Consider the following 13,931-nt stretch of genomic DNA (forward strand, 5'->3'; position numbering starts at 1 on the left):
GAGAGGGAATAGAACATGCTGAGGAAGGAGAGAGGGAATAGAACATTCTGAGGAAGGAGAGAGGGAATAGAAGATTCTGAGGAAGGAGAGAGGGACTAGAACATTCTGTTTCTGCACACACAACAACACCTTACTGCACACAACAACACTTCTTCATCATAACCATCAGCACTTTCACATCCTACTTGCCTGCCCGAAAACACTCACACTCATAATACAGCACACTCTTACTGGCTGCTGTCTGTTGCACGTGCCACCAGGCCCCCACCACCCAACACACATACACACACACACACACACTCACACACACACGCCCATACACAGACACACGCACACACACACATGCACACACACACACACACACGCCCATACACAGACACACGCACACACACACATACAGACACACACTCACACACACACACACACACACACACACACACACACACACACATATAGTCTACTTCATATGCTATTCCTCTCAGAGTCCACCTCACAGGGTTTGAAGAGAGGCCTCCTTGGCAGCCAGCTCTTAGTGAAGGGAAACATGGCGATGCTAGCTATGTTGTCTACGATGCTGATGCTCTCAGTCATCCTTCCACACGCCAGCGCTGTGTCTGCTGCTATGACACCAGCGTTAGGGGTCGCAGAGGACAAACCAGCTGTCAGCTCGCAGAGAGAGACCATAGCGACGGCCACAGCACCCCAGCCCTGGAAGAGGTACCGGCTACCGGACGCGCTGCACCCCGTCCACTACAACGTCACGCTCTGGCCTCGCCTGACCCAGAACACACGCGGCTCGTACGTCTTCACCGGACACTCTACCGTGAGCTTTGAGTGCGTGAAGGAGACAGACCTGATCCTCATTCACTCCAAAAGGCTTGACTTCAACAAGCCCAGCGGACATTACGCAACACTGACTGCGCTTGGTGGTGCAGTTGCACCAACTATCAAGACCACATGGCTTCAGGGGACAACAGAGTACCTGGTCATCCAGCTCAACGGCAAACTAGAGGCAGGGAAGTCCTACCAACTCTATACCAGCTTTACTGGAGAACTGGCAGATGACCTGGGAGGTTTTTATAGAAGTCATTACAGCGATGGTGCAAAATCAAAGTAAGTACATTTGAAGCATGTGTTTATGTTTAGTTGTGACTTGTCTTTAATTTTCACAAACATTTCCATGTTTCGTAATTGAACTGTAACTGTAAACGCACACTCGCAATGCAGCTTTTGAGCATCATCTAGTTACATCCATGTTTATGTGACCACATGAGAACCACAATTAGTTTTTCCGACAGTTGTTGATACCACAGAGTGTGAAATGAGTCTTGCGCCTGGAGGTGCACTGGTAGAGTTGAATACAGCTGTTTCCTCTCTCCTGAGACCGAGCGCTACGTTCATGTACTGTAGCCCACAGGCCCAGTTCAGTCCTGTTCTGTGTTCTGTTGCTGGCATTCATTTCATTTTGGCATTCCCCCCGCCCCCCCAAGACAAATCAAATTTGAAAATGGACTTTTCTAAATTAAATATATTGAATATAAGGGTTGACATGATTTGTAAATCGTTTTAGATAACTTTTTTTTTTCCGGAATTTTGGGTGTAGTTCGTAGAGTTGATTCCAGCTGTTTCCTGTCTCCTGAGAATGACAGCTCCGCTCGGAGAAGTTGATCCCAGCTCGTTCCTCTCCCCTCACACTTCCGCAGGGTGCTCGCGGCATCCCACCTGCAGCCCACGGACGCCAGGGAGGTGTTCCCGTGTTTCGACGAGCCCGCGCTGAAAGCCGTGTTCCACGTCACTCTCGTCCACGACTGTGGGACCACGGCTCTGTCCAACAGCATGGAGACAGGTCAGTGGAGGAGTCGCACACAGGGCGTTACGACTTTTCTATTTCCTGTTTGTGGAAATGTTTGTGATTTTGCTCAGCTTGCAGTTCACAAAGGTTGAAAGGGGAGACTAACTAGTAGCATCATAGGGTTTAAACTTAAATATAATAACATAAAACGAATAAAAATAAGAATACAGAACAGTAAGAGTAAGGTTATGTACAGTATAAGCATATAATACATTTGCACTATTTAAATAGACACTATTTATTTGGGTGGGATAGGGTAATACTAATGCAATTTATATGGATGGGGAGTAGTGCGGCCTGAATACTGGGTATCTGGCGACAGGGGCGCTGCCAGAAATTCTGGGCCCCATGAAAGATTTCGATTTAGGGCCCCCCCTCCCCCTAAAAAAAAAAAAAAAAAAAAAAAAAAAAAATATATATATATATATATATATATATATATATATATTAATTAAGTAATATATATATATATATATATATATATATATATATATAAATGGGGAGAACATGTATTTGATACCATGCTAAAGTTGCCTAAAAAGAGGAATATAAAATCATCATTTGACAATTGATCTTAATGCCTTAATTAAAAAAAGGAGTTTATTTTTAAAGCTGGCTCCTATGGGAATTTAACATAGGGGTCAAATACGTCCTTCCCCCGAACATTTATTTATTTACATTCTTCAATCACAAAGAAAATTGGTGTCCTTAGCGGTCTGATTTTTACTCATTTTTTTTTTATTAAGGCATTAAGATCAATTGTCAAATGATGATTTTATATTCCTCTTTTTAGGCAACTTTAGCACGGTAGCCTATCAAAATACATGTTCTCCCCATGATATATAGCCTATAATTATTATTTTTATTAACCCTTTCATGCGCAACGTCCACATGCGTGGACAGTAACTTTAACTCTGTTTTCTACTTATTTATCATGTAGATATACACCAATCCACTTCAGGGCAGTTTTAGTAGGTCCTTGGCAATATATTAACAATATGTATCATCTTATATTTGGAATGTTGACTGCTTGATGACATCATCAATTCAACATGAGTGACAGTAATGGCCATATGCTGAATGCTCCAGGCATATCTGTAAAAAGCTAGTACTCAAGAAGGCAAAATCATGTAAAAAAAAATATTATGCTGTACAGGAGAGTGTGTTGAACAACACTATGTTTTCAGAAATTAAATCGGATGTAAAATAGAGTTTGTAGACCCTAAAAAGCAACTGTCCACGTATGTGGACGTTGCGCAACAGAGGAGTTAAATGGCCAAAAATTAGATTTTGTAACTAGGACTTTTTTTTTTTTTTTTTTTTCAAATATGATTTTAAATGCTTTAAATTACAAAGAAACAAACATTTGGTAAACATATTTATAAATAATGACCTAATTACATGTGGTAATGCCAAGGTGGTATGGTAATATGGGGGTAGTAGAGGGGTGGGTGGGTAGTAGAGGGGTGGGTATGAGAGTACTAGAGGGGTGGGTGGATTAGTAGTAGAGGGATGGGTAGTAGGGATGTAGTAGAGGGGTGGTTGGGTAGTGGTGGTAGTAGAGGTGGGTAATATGGGGGTAGTAGAGGGGTGGGTGAGCAATAATGGGGGTAGTAGAGGGGTTGGGCGGGTAGTATGGAGGTAGTAAAGAGGTGGGTGGGTAGTATGGGGGTAGTAGAGGGCTGGGTGGGTAGTATGGAGGAAGCAGAGGGCCATAGTTTCCACATTTTCTGTCATTACATTTTATTCGTTTTTACCCCTTTGTTGCGCACTGTCCACATACGTGGACATTAACATAACTTCTATATAAAAGCATATTTTAAAAAAATTCCAACTGATTTTCAATATTGGGCTCATATAGAGTAATAAAATCAATACTAAAAAAATCTAGACACTTTTTTTCATAATGCGTGCATGAAAGGGTTAATAAAAAAATGCACAACTGTCTGAATCACACTGAATAGACTGTTGTCTTAAAATGAAAATGCCATGGTACATATTATGGAATATATTGATTTTCTTTTATGAGCAAATATTGTTAGGCCACTATGCAGTTCTTTCAAGCCAAATGTTCATGTGTTGAGAGAACTTGCATGCATCACTTTATATGGATTTATAACATTCTGTATGCACATTGGGGATACTTCAGAGCTCTCCAGCAAACCTCATCAGGGTGTCAATCATGTATTCCAATGGTTGTCTTTATTGACTTACTGTATGTGATCAAATGTTTGCCTTGATGAATAACTAGGCTAGTTAAATATTGTATTGTCTTGCTCACATCCTCCTTCAATTGGGATTTGGGTTGATATGAGGGCTGGGGTCCTATTCCTGAGGATGAATCTAGTGTGTATCTTGAGGGCACCTCATTAGTTAAGAAACCAGTTCTTAGCACCAGCAGTCGTGTACGCTAATATTTTATCTTGCATAGCCTAGTACAATAGCCTAGTTTATTGCTCAAGTTCATCCAGTTACAGACTACTGTAAATTACACGTACAGACCGTCTACATTACATTCATCTGTTCTCCCATGGCAATGAACGTGGAGTGTTTAAATATATAACACTGCACTTCTTAGCCTAGGCTACTGAAAATGGTTGTTTTGATATAGGTTTAGCCTAAACGAAATCATCTCTTTTATCAGCTAGCAAGCTAGTGTGTTGTGTCATGGCATCCAGTGTCAGTGAATTACCTTTCTTTAGGAAAAACCGAGTGACTTTTTTTCTCCCTCTTAGCTCTCTGCTTCTGCTTGCGTTTGCATGGGGGTGGGGGGTAAAAACGTTAATAAATGCCGGTCGTAATGACTTGATGACATGATTTTCAACGAGCTAGACGTCTGCTAGCAAGATACCAGCAGCAGCAAAACGAATTTAGCCTACTACTGGAGGAATTTACCTAGCGTTTTGTCACTCAATGTTGACACTGCTGAAGTCGTTTTCTATCTCCGTTCTAGCGCCACGGTGGTTGAAAATGGTACAGTCCACAATAGGGGTGTTTGAAATCGCTTTAGATTATGTTCCTACAGTGAAAATAGTAGTTCACTTGTAAAACCATGTATAATTTCCTTATTTAAACAGATCAAATGAAACATTTATTCAAAAATCCTACACATGACAATACTATTAAATTATTATTGATAGCCCTCAAAGGGCCCCCTGTCAGTGCTGGGCCCTTAGAATCGTCCTAACCTTTCCCCCCCTGGCGGCGCCCCTGTCTGGCGATACTTCTCCTCTGTATATGTGAGATGTCACAGACTATAGATTGTAATCATCATCAGCAACGGCAATGTTTAAATCTAGTGATATACAACACGACAGTGAGAGATGATATTTTCATCTTGTGCGTCCAGAATCAGAGGCTTTAACTTCTCATCATCAGCTCCATGTTACTGTAAACGCGTCCCTGAAATCAATCTGAAAGTTAAACTATAAACTCATAACATGAGATCTTTGTTTTTGTTGCTGTTGTTGTTGTTGTTGGTGTTGATTACAGATGTGGTTAACATAATGTTGTTGTCGATGTTTACAGATGTGGTCAACATAACTATTGATGGACATGATGTTTGTCAAACCAACTTTAAACCAACAAAACTGATGTCAACCTACCTAGTGGCTTTTGTTGTTTGTGACTATTCACACATTGAAACCCATGAAATTCCTGATGTTTTGGTAAATACAACAGACATGTATACATCAGTTTATAAGTAGCCTATATCACACTTGTAATTCACTATAAATATTAGCCATTTGTAGCGATACTTCATTTCTATTCCACTGTCTAATTATTTTGTAGAATCGCCTGTGGGCAAAAAAAGGGCTCCTGGTTGGTCGCTATGGAGATTATGCTCTCAATGTCACAGTGCCTCTTCTCACTAGGCTGGAGGCCATGTTTGATATCACTTTCCCTCTGGACAAGTATGGTGAGGAAACACTGACATGTCTGCCTCATTTCTTGTCTGATTTAATACAAAATACACTACATGCAGATTAATATAGTGTATTATTAAGGAAATATTACAAAGATTAACCCTGACTGTAAGGGCAATTTAGTATACTGAATACGTAAGAGTTGTAGTCAGTTGATAATGAGTTGTGGCTATTAACTATCAAAGTTGTGAATGCGTTATGCGTTATACTGTTGAAGTATGGCTAGAACAGCTCAACATAATTTGTATGTTAATGTGTTTCCGTTGTTCATCTGGTGGAACAAAATTCTAATACCACCAATGCCATGGGTTCACTTCTTGAGCAATGATGCTGGCAGTGTTCCTTGACTATGTGGTTCAGGCACTTTCCCATTGATATTGGGCAGCCAAAAAAAAAAAGATCCAATCATTATAGGTGAATTATTGTAATCGGCCATTTGGAATTTACCCTGTTCCTGCCCAGCAACATTGAACAAAAGCTGCCAAGTGTCATCCTCTATACAGTAGAACAACTGTTACCTGAACTGAATGGAGTGGAACCTCTGTCTCTCTCTGTCTCTCTCTGTCTCTCTCTCTCTCTCTCTCTCTCTCTCTCTCTCTCTCTCTCTCTCTCTCTCTCTGTCTCTCTCTCTCTCTCTGTCTCTCTCTGTGTATCTCCAGACCAGGTGGCGTTGCCAGACTACAGCGCGTACCCCATGGAGAACTGGGGCCTGGTCACCTACAGGGAGGTGGTGCTGTGGTACGACCCGCAGCTCTCGTCCCACAAAGACAGAGAGGTGGTGACCATCACCGTGGCCCACGAGCTGGTCCACACGGTAGACTCCTCATCCTCCTCTGAATAAAAAAACGCTTTAAAACAAATGTTATCAATGTCACTCATGTGGTGTGTGTTATCACATTAATATCCCTCATGTGGTGTGTGTTATCACATTAATGTCACTCATGTGGTGTGTGTTATCACATTAATGTCACTCATGTGGTGTGTGTTATCACATTAATATCCCTCATGTAGTGTGTGTTATCACATTAATGTCACTCATGTAGTGTGTGTTATCACATTCATATCCTTCATGTAGTGTGTGTTATCACATTAATATCCCTGATGTGGTGTGTGTTATCACATTAATATCCCTGATGTGGTGTGTGTTATCACATTACTGTAATATCACTCATGTGGTGTATGTTATCATTATCACATTAATACTACTGATGGTTGGCCTCCCTTGGTGTACTGTATGTTATTCCAGTGGTTCGGAAACCTTGTGACGTTGAAGTGGTGGAATGACCTGTGGCTGAACGAGGGCTTTGCCTCCTACATTTCCTATGTGGTGTCCAATCAAGTGAATCCAGATATGAACCTGGTATGTATTACATGCTCCACTTCAATCCAACATCACATGTTGTTTTCGGGCCAAAAGCTCTTTCGTCCAAAAACGTTAAATAGCTCAGCCAGTTCGGTTCTACACCCGGTAAATCTTGTCACCATCATCTCCGTCTTGGTGAGGGAAAACATTGTTTGACTCTGACAGAGTAGTGTAGCTGTGCAGCCAGGTTATATAGTCAAGGGTAATGTATTGGCCTCTGCAAAAAAAAAAAAAAAAAAGGATTTTATTTGGTTGAGGCAGTGAGTGAGTACTAGAATGGCATTTTCATTGTAGGCTACTCCAGTGTAATAAAACTGTTTTAAAAATATAATAAAAAATACAAATGTAATAAACTTTCTTTTACTGCCTATGAAAAAAAAGCCTCTCTGGCCACGATTGGACCCAGGAAAATAACTATCTTTGTTCTTGGTGTGAATGGCCCTTTACTAAATTACTACTTCAATTAACATCACGTTCATCCTCATTATTATCCAAAAAGTAGACCCTAGGTTGTGTTTAGAGCACTTTCTTTTTTCTTGAAGTTTCTTATGGAGATGGAAAACACAGCGTTTCCCTTTTCAAGGTTTACTACCTCAGATTTTCAATAAATCCCACTTCCTGAAATGCCCCCTGGACTCGAGTACTCCAAGCCTTGTGCATGTTTTGTATGTGTGTGTGTGTGTGTGTGTGTGTGTGTGTGTGTGTGTGTGTGTGTGTGTGTTTGTGTGTGTGTTGTGTGTGTGTGTGTGTGTGTGTGTGTGTGTGTGTGTGTGTGTGTGTGTGTGTGTGTGTGTGTGTGTGTGTGTGTGTGTGTTGTGTGTGTTGTGTGTGTGGGATTGTAGATGGATATGATGCTGCTTATTTACCCCAGAGAGGTCATGGGGCAGGATGCCCAGGCCGACTCACACCCTCTGTCCTGGCCCGAGGAGGAGGTGAGGACACAAGGGGACATCGGACGCATGTTTACGCCAATCACATACAGCAAGGTAACAACAACAACAACAACAACAACAACAACAACAACAACGTTATTGTTGATCGCATAAAACTGTTTGCTTGACGTGATCTACAGTACCTTGTGAGCGAAAATGGAATTGATCATTAACCCTCATGTTGTCCTCAAATCTTACCGACGTTCGTTGTCCTTGGGGTCAATTTGACCCCAGCTAACAAAACTCTCAAAAAATGATTGAAATCATTTTTTGTACCCAGTTTTTTTTGTGGTAGGTACTTAACAAGAGTGTAATAACCACCATCAAAAGCCCTAAAAAACAATCCCACCCCCCCACACCCCTTTATGAACCCTGGAACCCTGGCTGGCCAGTGTCAACAGCCCAAAGGCTGAGTTTTTGGACTTTTTCAGACCTGCCAAAATAACTTATATGTAATATGTACTTGTTTATGTAATAATGATAATAAGTACATGTTCTCATACTATTACAGTAATAATATTCATATTGTGTCAAATATTCATTTACCTCATGTTTCATAAAAATGGGGTCAAATTGACCCCAAGAACACCAACGTAACTATTTTTTTTACAGGACATTGGAAACATATTTTTGTGCAAATTTCATGTTTACTCTGTTGTACCCTTCAAATGAGGAAAAGTCATGAAACTTGAAGCAAAACAAAAAAAGTGAACCATATATTTTATGATGCTAAACATTGTTTGGGGTCAAATTGACCTCAAGGACAAGATGAGGGTTAAACCACATATTAGAATATTGGACTTAATGATCAATTCCTTTTTCTCTCACTTGACAAAATTATCTCATTCTTCTGACAGAACTTTCACACTTTAGCTTACTTCTTACAAGGGCCAGTTTCCTCAGAGCAACTCAGGCTATGCTAAGATGGAAATGATCTGTAGAGAAAACTCCAAAGTGGCGTTGCGTTCTCACATTTTACTCAGCATTCAAATTCGATGTAGTATGCATGGCAGGCGACTAGGTAGTAGTGTGAAGCATTGCCACACAACGAGAGCCACCGTGAGCAGATCGGAGCAGAGGTGTTGTTTTTACCCTTTAGACGAGAACGTGACGGTGGAGTGTTTTTACGATTTCCACTCTGCAGGGTGGTTTCACTGTAAAGGCTTATCTGATAACATACTGTATGTTGTCCTTTTCACCTGTGAGCATTGTGGGGTAAACAGGGCCTTACTTGACTTGCTCAAGGCCACAAGTGACTGGCCAGAAGCCAGGACACTGAACTCTCCTGGCCTCTGGTTGCCACTATGCTACTACAATGTGCCATAACATGGCATGACAGGACAGCACAACGTATTGTAGTGTTTGAGTGTGTGCAGTGTGTTAGCTGTGACTTAGCGTAACATGTTGTGGTATTTCAGTATGTGTGGTGTGCTGACTGTTCCGGGCATGGAATAAGTGGAAGTGGAAAGGTGGTAGAGGTTAAAGCGTAAGTTTGGCGGAAAATGAAAATAAAGCTATTTTCTGAATGAAAATACATCAACTAAGCCGTGGAGGAAGTAATTTTCGCTCATCACGCAGTACAGAGCTAGCACTGGCAGGACCTACAGCCCAAAATCGCAAACAGTGGGTCAGCATTGGGCTTTCAGCCATGCGCTTTCAAAATCGCATTTTTAAACCACTAACATTGCTCAAAACAGCGGCAAACCTCGTCAGCAGCTTGCTCTAGGTGTCTACACATAAAACGAAGCACCAATCAGTCTGTAAACTTTGGAATAGTCTGTATACACGTGGAATCAATTCGAGACCGCAACACCGTCTGAATCACAGAAATGTCTCGCGAGATCTCACACGGAAGCACGGGAGCTATTCCTAGGGGTAGTCAAAATCGCATTTTTAAACCACTAACATTGCTCAAAACAGCGCCAAACCTCGTCAGAAGCTTGCTCTAGGTGTCTACACATAAAACGAACCACCAACAACTTGGCTCACGAACCCGACGTTTATAAAAGAAGACTGTTATGAACACTAACCCCTTCCAGTTCCTCACGAAGGAAAGTCCACGAGCTCTCGTGTGAGATCTCGCGAGACATTTCTGTGATTCAGACGGTGTTGCGGTCTCGAATTGATTCCACGTGTATACTATTCCAAAGTTTACAGACTGATTGGTGCTTCGTTTTATGTGTAGACACCTAGAGCAAGCTGCTGACGAGGTTCGCCGCTGTTTTGAGCAATGTTAGTGGTTTAAAAATGCGATTTTGAAAGCGCATGGCTGAAAGCCCAATGCTGACCCACTGTTTGCGATTTTGGGCTGTAGGTCCTGCCAGTGCTAGCTCTGTACTGCGTGATGAGCGAAAATTACTTCCTCCACGGCTTAGTTGATGTATTTTCATTCAGAAAATAGCTTTATTTTCATTTTCCGCCAAACTTACGCTTTAAGGAGCTGCGTTAGAGTGCAGTAGCTGTAAGTTGTAGGTTCAATTCCCTCCACCGTTGTGCCCTTGAGCACAGGTCTTTCATATCACTCCGCAACAATTAGTCCCTTCGCTTATTGCAATGAAATTTCATTGAAAGTGAAAGTGAAGTCAACTATAAGATGTTGCCCAGCAACACCTGATACTGTCAAGTTCTATTTGTGTGGCGAACTGTTTTTATTTTGTTAGCGAAAGTCATGAAACAGGAGCCAAGTCATAGCTAAAGACACATTGTGTTAAGTTTCTTTTCTGGTTTTGGCAAAAGTTTCTTTTCTGGTTTTGGCAAGTAGGCGTATAATAAGTGGGATAATGTATAGAGGGCAGGTCATTATCAGGAAGATAAGTACCTTCCTCCGCTTCGTGTCGGGGTCTGGTTCGCCCTGTCGGTATTTATTTTGTCTGATAATGACCAGTGTTCTATACATTATCCCTTACTTGTAATATAGTTGACATGTGTTAGTCACTTTGGACAAAACAAGCATCAGCTAAAGGTAATGTAATGTAATAAAAAGTGTCTGCTAAATGTAAGGTAGTGCAATACATACTATCCACTAAATGCAATGTCATGTTGCAGGGGGCTCTGGTGCTGCACATGCTATCTAACATCCTGACTGAGACTGTGTTCTTCCAGGGCCTCAGGGTGAGTGATAGGGATGACTAATACCACACGTGCATGATGTCGTATGTGTGTGTGTGTGTGTGTGTGTGTGTGTGTGTGTGTGTGTGTGTGTGTGTGTGTGTTACACCGCTCAAAGCTCACACTCACGTTTGTACTCTGCTTGTTTGGCTCGTTAAAAGGTGTGTTAAAGGTGAATTGTTTAACCTTTGCTTTATCTATCTGAACAAGAGCACAGTGGTCAGTAGTCATTCATTTCAAGTGTCTCTGTATGTGTGTGTGTGTGTGTGTGTGTGTGTGTGTGTGCGTGTGTGTGTGTGTGTGTGTGTGTGTGTGTGTGTGTGTGTGTGTGTGTGTGTAAATCTCTCTCTCTCTCTGTCTGTTTGTGTGTGTGTGTGTGTGTGTGTGTGTGTGTGTGTGTGTGTGAATCTCTCTCTCTCTCTCTCTGTGTGTGTGTGTGTGTGTGTGTGTGTGTGCGTGTGTGTGTGTTTGTGTGTGTGCTAACTCTGTTAATCTCTTTGCAGACCTACCTTAAGCAGTTTTCTTTCAGCAGTGTAACACCTGCCAACCTCTGGCACCATCTGCAACATGTAAGTGGCACAGTGAGGAGTGCATGGCATGGGCTGGCACAGTGAGGAGTGTGTGGTGTGGGTTGGCATCATGAGGAGTGAGGAGTGTGTGGTGTGGCATCATGAGGAGTGAGGAGTGTGTGGTGTGGGTTTGCTCCATAAGGAGTGAGGAGTGTGTGGTGTGGGCTGGCATCATGAGGAGTGAGGAGTGTGTGGTGTGGGTTGGCATCATGAGGAGTGAGGAGTGTGTGGTGTGGGTTGGCATCATGAGGAGTGAGGAGTGTGTGGTGTGGGTTGGCATCATAAGGAGTGAGGAGTGCGTGGCATGGGCTGGCACAGTGAGGAGTGTGTGGTGTGGGTCTGCTCCATAAGGAGTGAGGAGTGTGTGGTGTGGGTTGGCATCATGAGGAGTGAGGAGTGTGTGGTGTGGGTCTGCTCCATAAGGAGTGAGGAGTGTGTGGTGTGGGTCTGCTCCATAAGGAGTGAGGAGTGTGTGGTGTGGGTCTGCTCCATAAGGAGTGAGGAGTGTGTGGTGTGGGTTTGCTCCATAAGGAGTGAGGAGTGTGTGGTGTGGGTTTGCTCCATAAGGAGTGAGGAGTGTGTGGTGTGGGTCTGCTCCATAAGGAGTGAGGAGTGTGTGGTGTGGGATGGCATCATGAGGATTGAGGAGTGTGTGGCGTGGGTTGACATCACTGTAGCACACACCAATATTTCCCCACCAATGTCATAAACCACCAACGTAATAAAAAGCTGCACATTTGAAGCGGAATCATTTCCCACCGACTATTTTGTTCATTTATTACGTTTTGTGGGGTGTAATCAGATTATAATTATTCATTTATTATATTTATTATTATTCATTATAATCACTTTCTTGTGTACATGTACCTTTCTTGAGTGTAATGTTGCTGTGTATTACAGCACATGTAAAACATGCACATTTCTATTCTGTTGGTGGTTTATTGCACTGGTGGGTGCTGTACAGTATACTCCATGAGGATTGTGTGTCATGGGTTGGCCATTGTGTCCTTCTGTGCTAAGTTAAGTTAAGTTGTGCCCTCTGCATTTAACCCATCTGTACACACATAAAGACACACACTAAGAGCAGTAAGCTCATCGGGAGCATGCATCCATCCAGACACACACACACACACACACACACACACAGACACACACACACACACACACACACACACACACACACACACACACACACACACACACACACACACACACACACACCTGGAGCAATGGGCAGTCCTTGATCCAACACCAGGGGAGAGGTTTTGTATATTTCAAATACAATGAGATACTTGCCATTACTTGCTACAGTACATATGCCTCATGTCCAACTGCAGTAATTTGCTGATGATGATTGCTGATGTTGATTGTTAATTGCAAGGCTGCGGATGGCTCTCCTGAACTGAAGCTCCCTGCATCGGTGGGTGACATCATGGACCGCTGGGTGCTTCAGATGGGTTACCCTGTGGTTACCATAGACACCACAACAGGAAACATGAGCCAGCGGCACTTCCTCCTTGACCCCAATGCTGTGGTGCAAAGGCCGGCCTTTCACAAGTAACGTACAAGAGGGAGTTGTGCCGTAATAAAGCAATTCTGCGTCATTAATGCCCTATTGAGCTGTGGGGGATCGATAACACTGATGATAACACAGCTTCTAATCTGTTTAAGGTACGAGTGGATTGTCCCTATAAACTGGATGAAAAGTGGAATCGAGCAGAATACAGTCTGGCTACTACATAAATCAGGTATATATATATATATAAAAAAACTACCCGGGAGGATTTCTCCAATGACAATGTCTAGGTCTTTTTTAACCATTTGAAGGACCACTTTGTCAGTTTCTTCAAATATTTCAAATCAATAAACTGATTTGCGCTCCAACCTGAACAGACGTGTGTGAGGCCATGAGAACGGATAGCGAGTGGGTGCTGGCCAACATCCACATGTCTGGGTACTACCGGGTGAACTACGACCTGGACAACTGGCACCGCCTCCTCGTCCAGCTCGGTGCCAACCATGAGGTGAGCCAACCACGCCGTGTGGGGCAGTGCCAGGTCAAACCGTTCCACTTGGGATGCCCTGTAAATATATAAATAAATAGATAAAGACGGAAGATAGATGCGGTCATTCCCAGCTGCATTCCCCTCATTGATGAACTTATTCTTACTGCACTCCACC

The 13,931-nt window shown here is 42.6% G+C and overlaps 1 protein-coding gene across 1 annotated transcript in view; it reads left to right on the forward strand.

Moving 5' to 3' along the window:
* Positions 1-495: 495 nt before the first annotated feature.
* LOC134069510 (aminopeptidase N-like) overlaps positions 496-13,931 on the forward strand; it is a 20,633-nt gene continuing 7,197 nt past the window's right edge. Inside the window, exons 1-12 of the mRNA XM_062525491.1 lie at positions 496-1,113; positions 1,704-1,846; positions 5,381-5,520; positions 5,645-5,771; positions 6,438-6,592; positions 7,025-7,138; positions 7,984-8,127; positions 11,119-11,184; positions 11,685-11,750; positions 13,132-13,307; positions 13,422-13,498; positions 13,644-13,774. Coding sequence (XP_062381475.1) covers positions 545-1,113; positions 1,704-1,846; positions 5,381-5,520; positions 5,645-5,771; positions 6,438-6,592; positions 7,025-7,138; positions 7,984-8,127; positions 11,119-11,184; positions 11,685-11,750; positions 13,132-13,307; positions 13,422-13,498; positions 13,644-13,774 — 1,908 coding nt within the window. The 5' untranslated portion in view covers positions 496-544. The remainder of the gene's footprint in view (positions 1,114-1,703; positions 1,847-5,380; positions 5,521-5,644; positions 5,772-6,437; positions 6,593-7,024; positions 7,139-7,983; positions 8,128-11,118; positions 11,185-11,684; positions 11,751-13,131; positions 13,308-13,421; positions 13,499-13,643; positions 13,775-13,931) is intronic.

Source organism: Sardina pilchardus, chromosome 21 (assembly GCF_963854185.1).
Source record: "Sardina pilchardus chromosome 21, fSarPil1.1, whole genome shotgun sequence".
NCBI lineage: Eukaryota > Metazoa > Chordata > Actinopteri > Clupeiformes > Clupeidae > Sardina > Sardina pilchardus.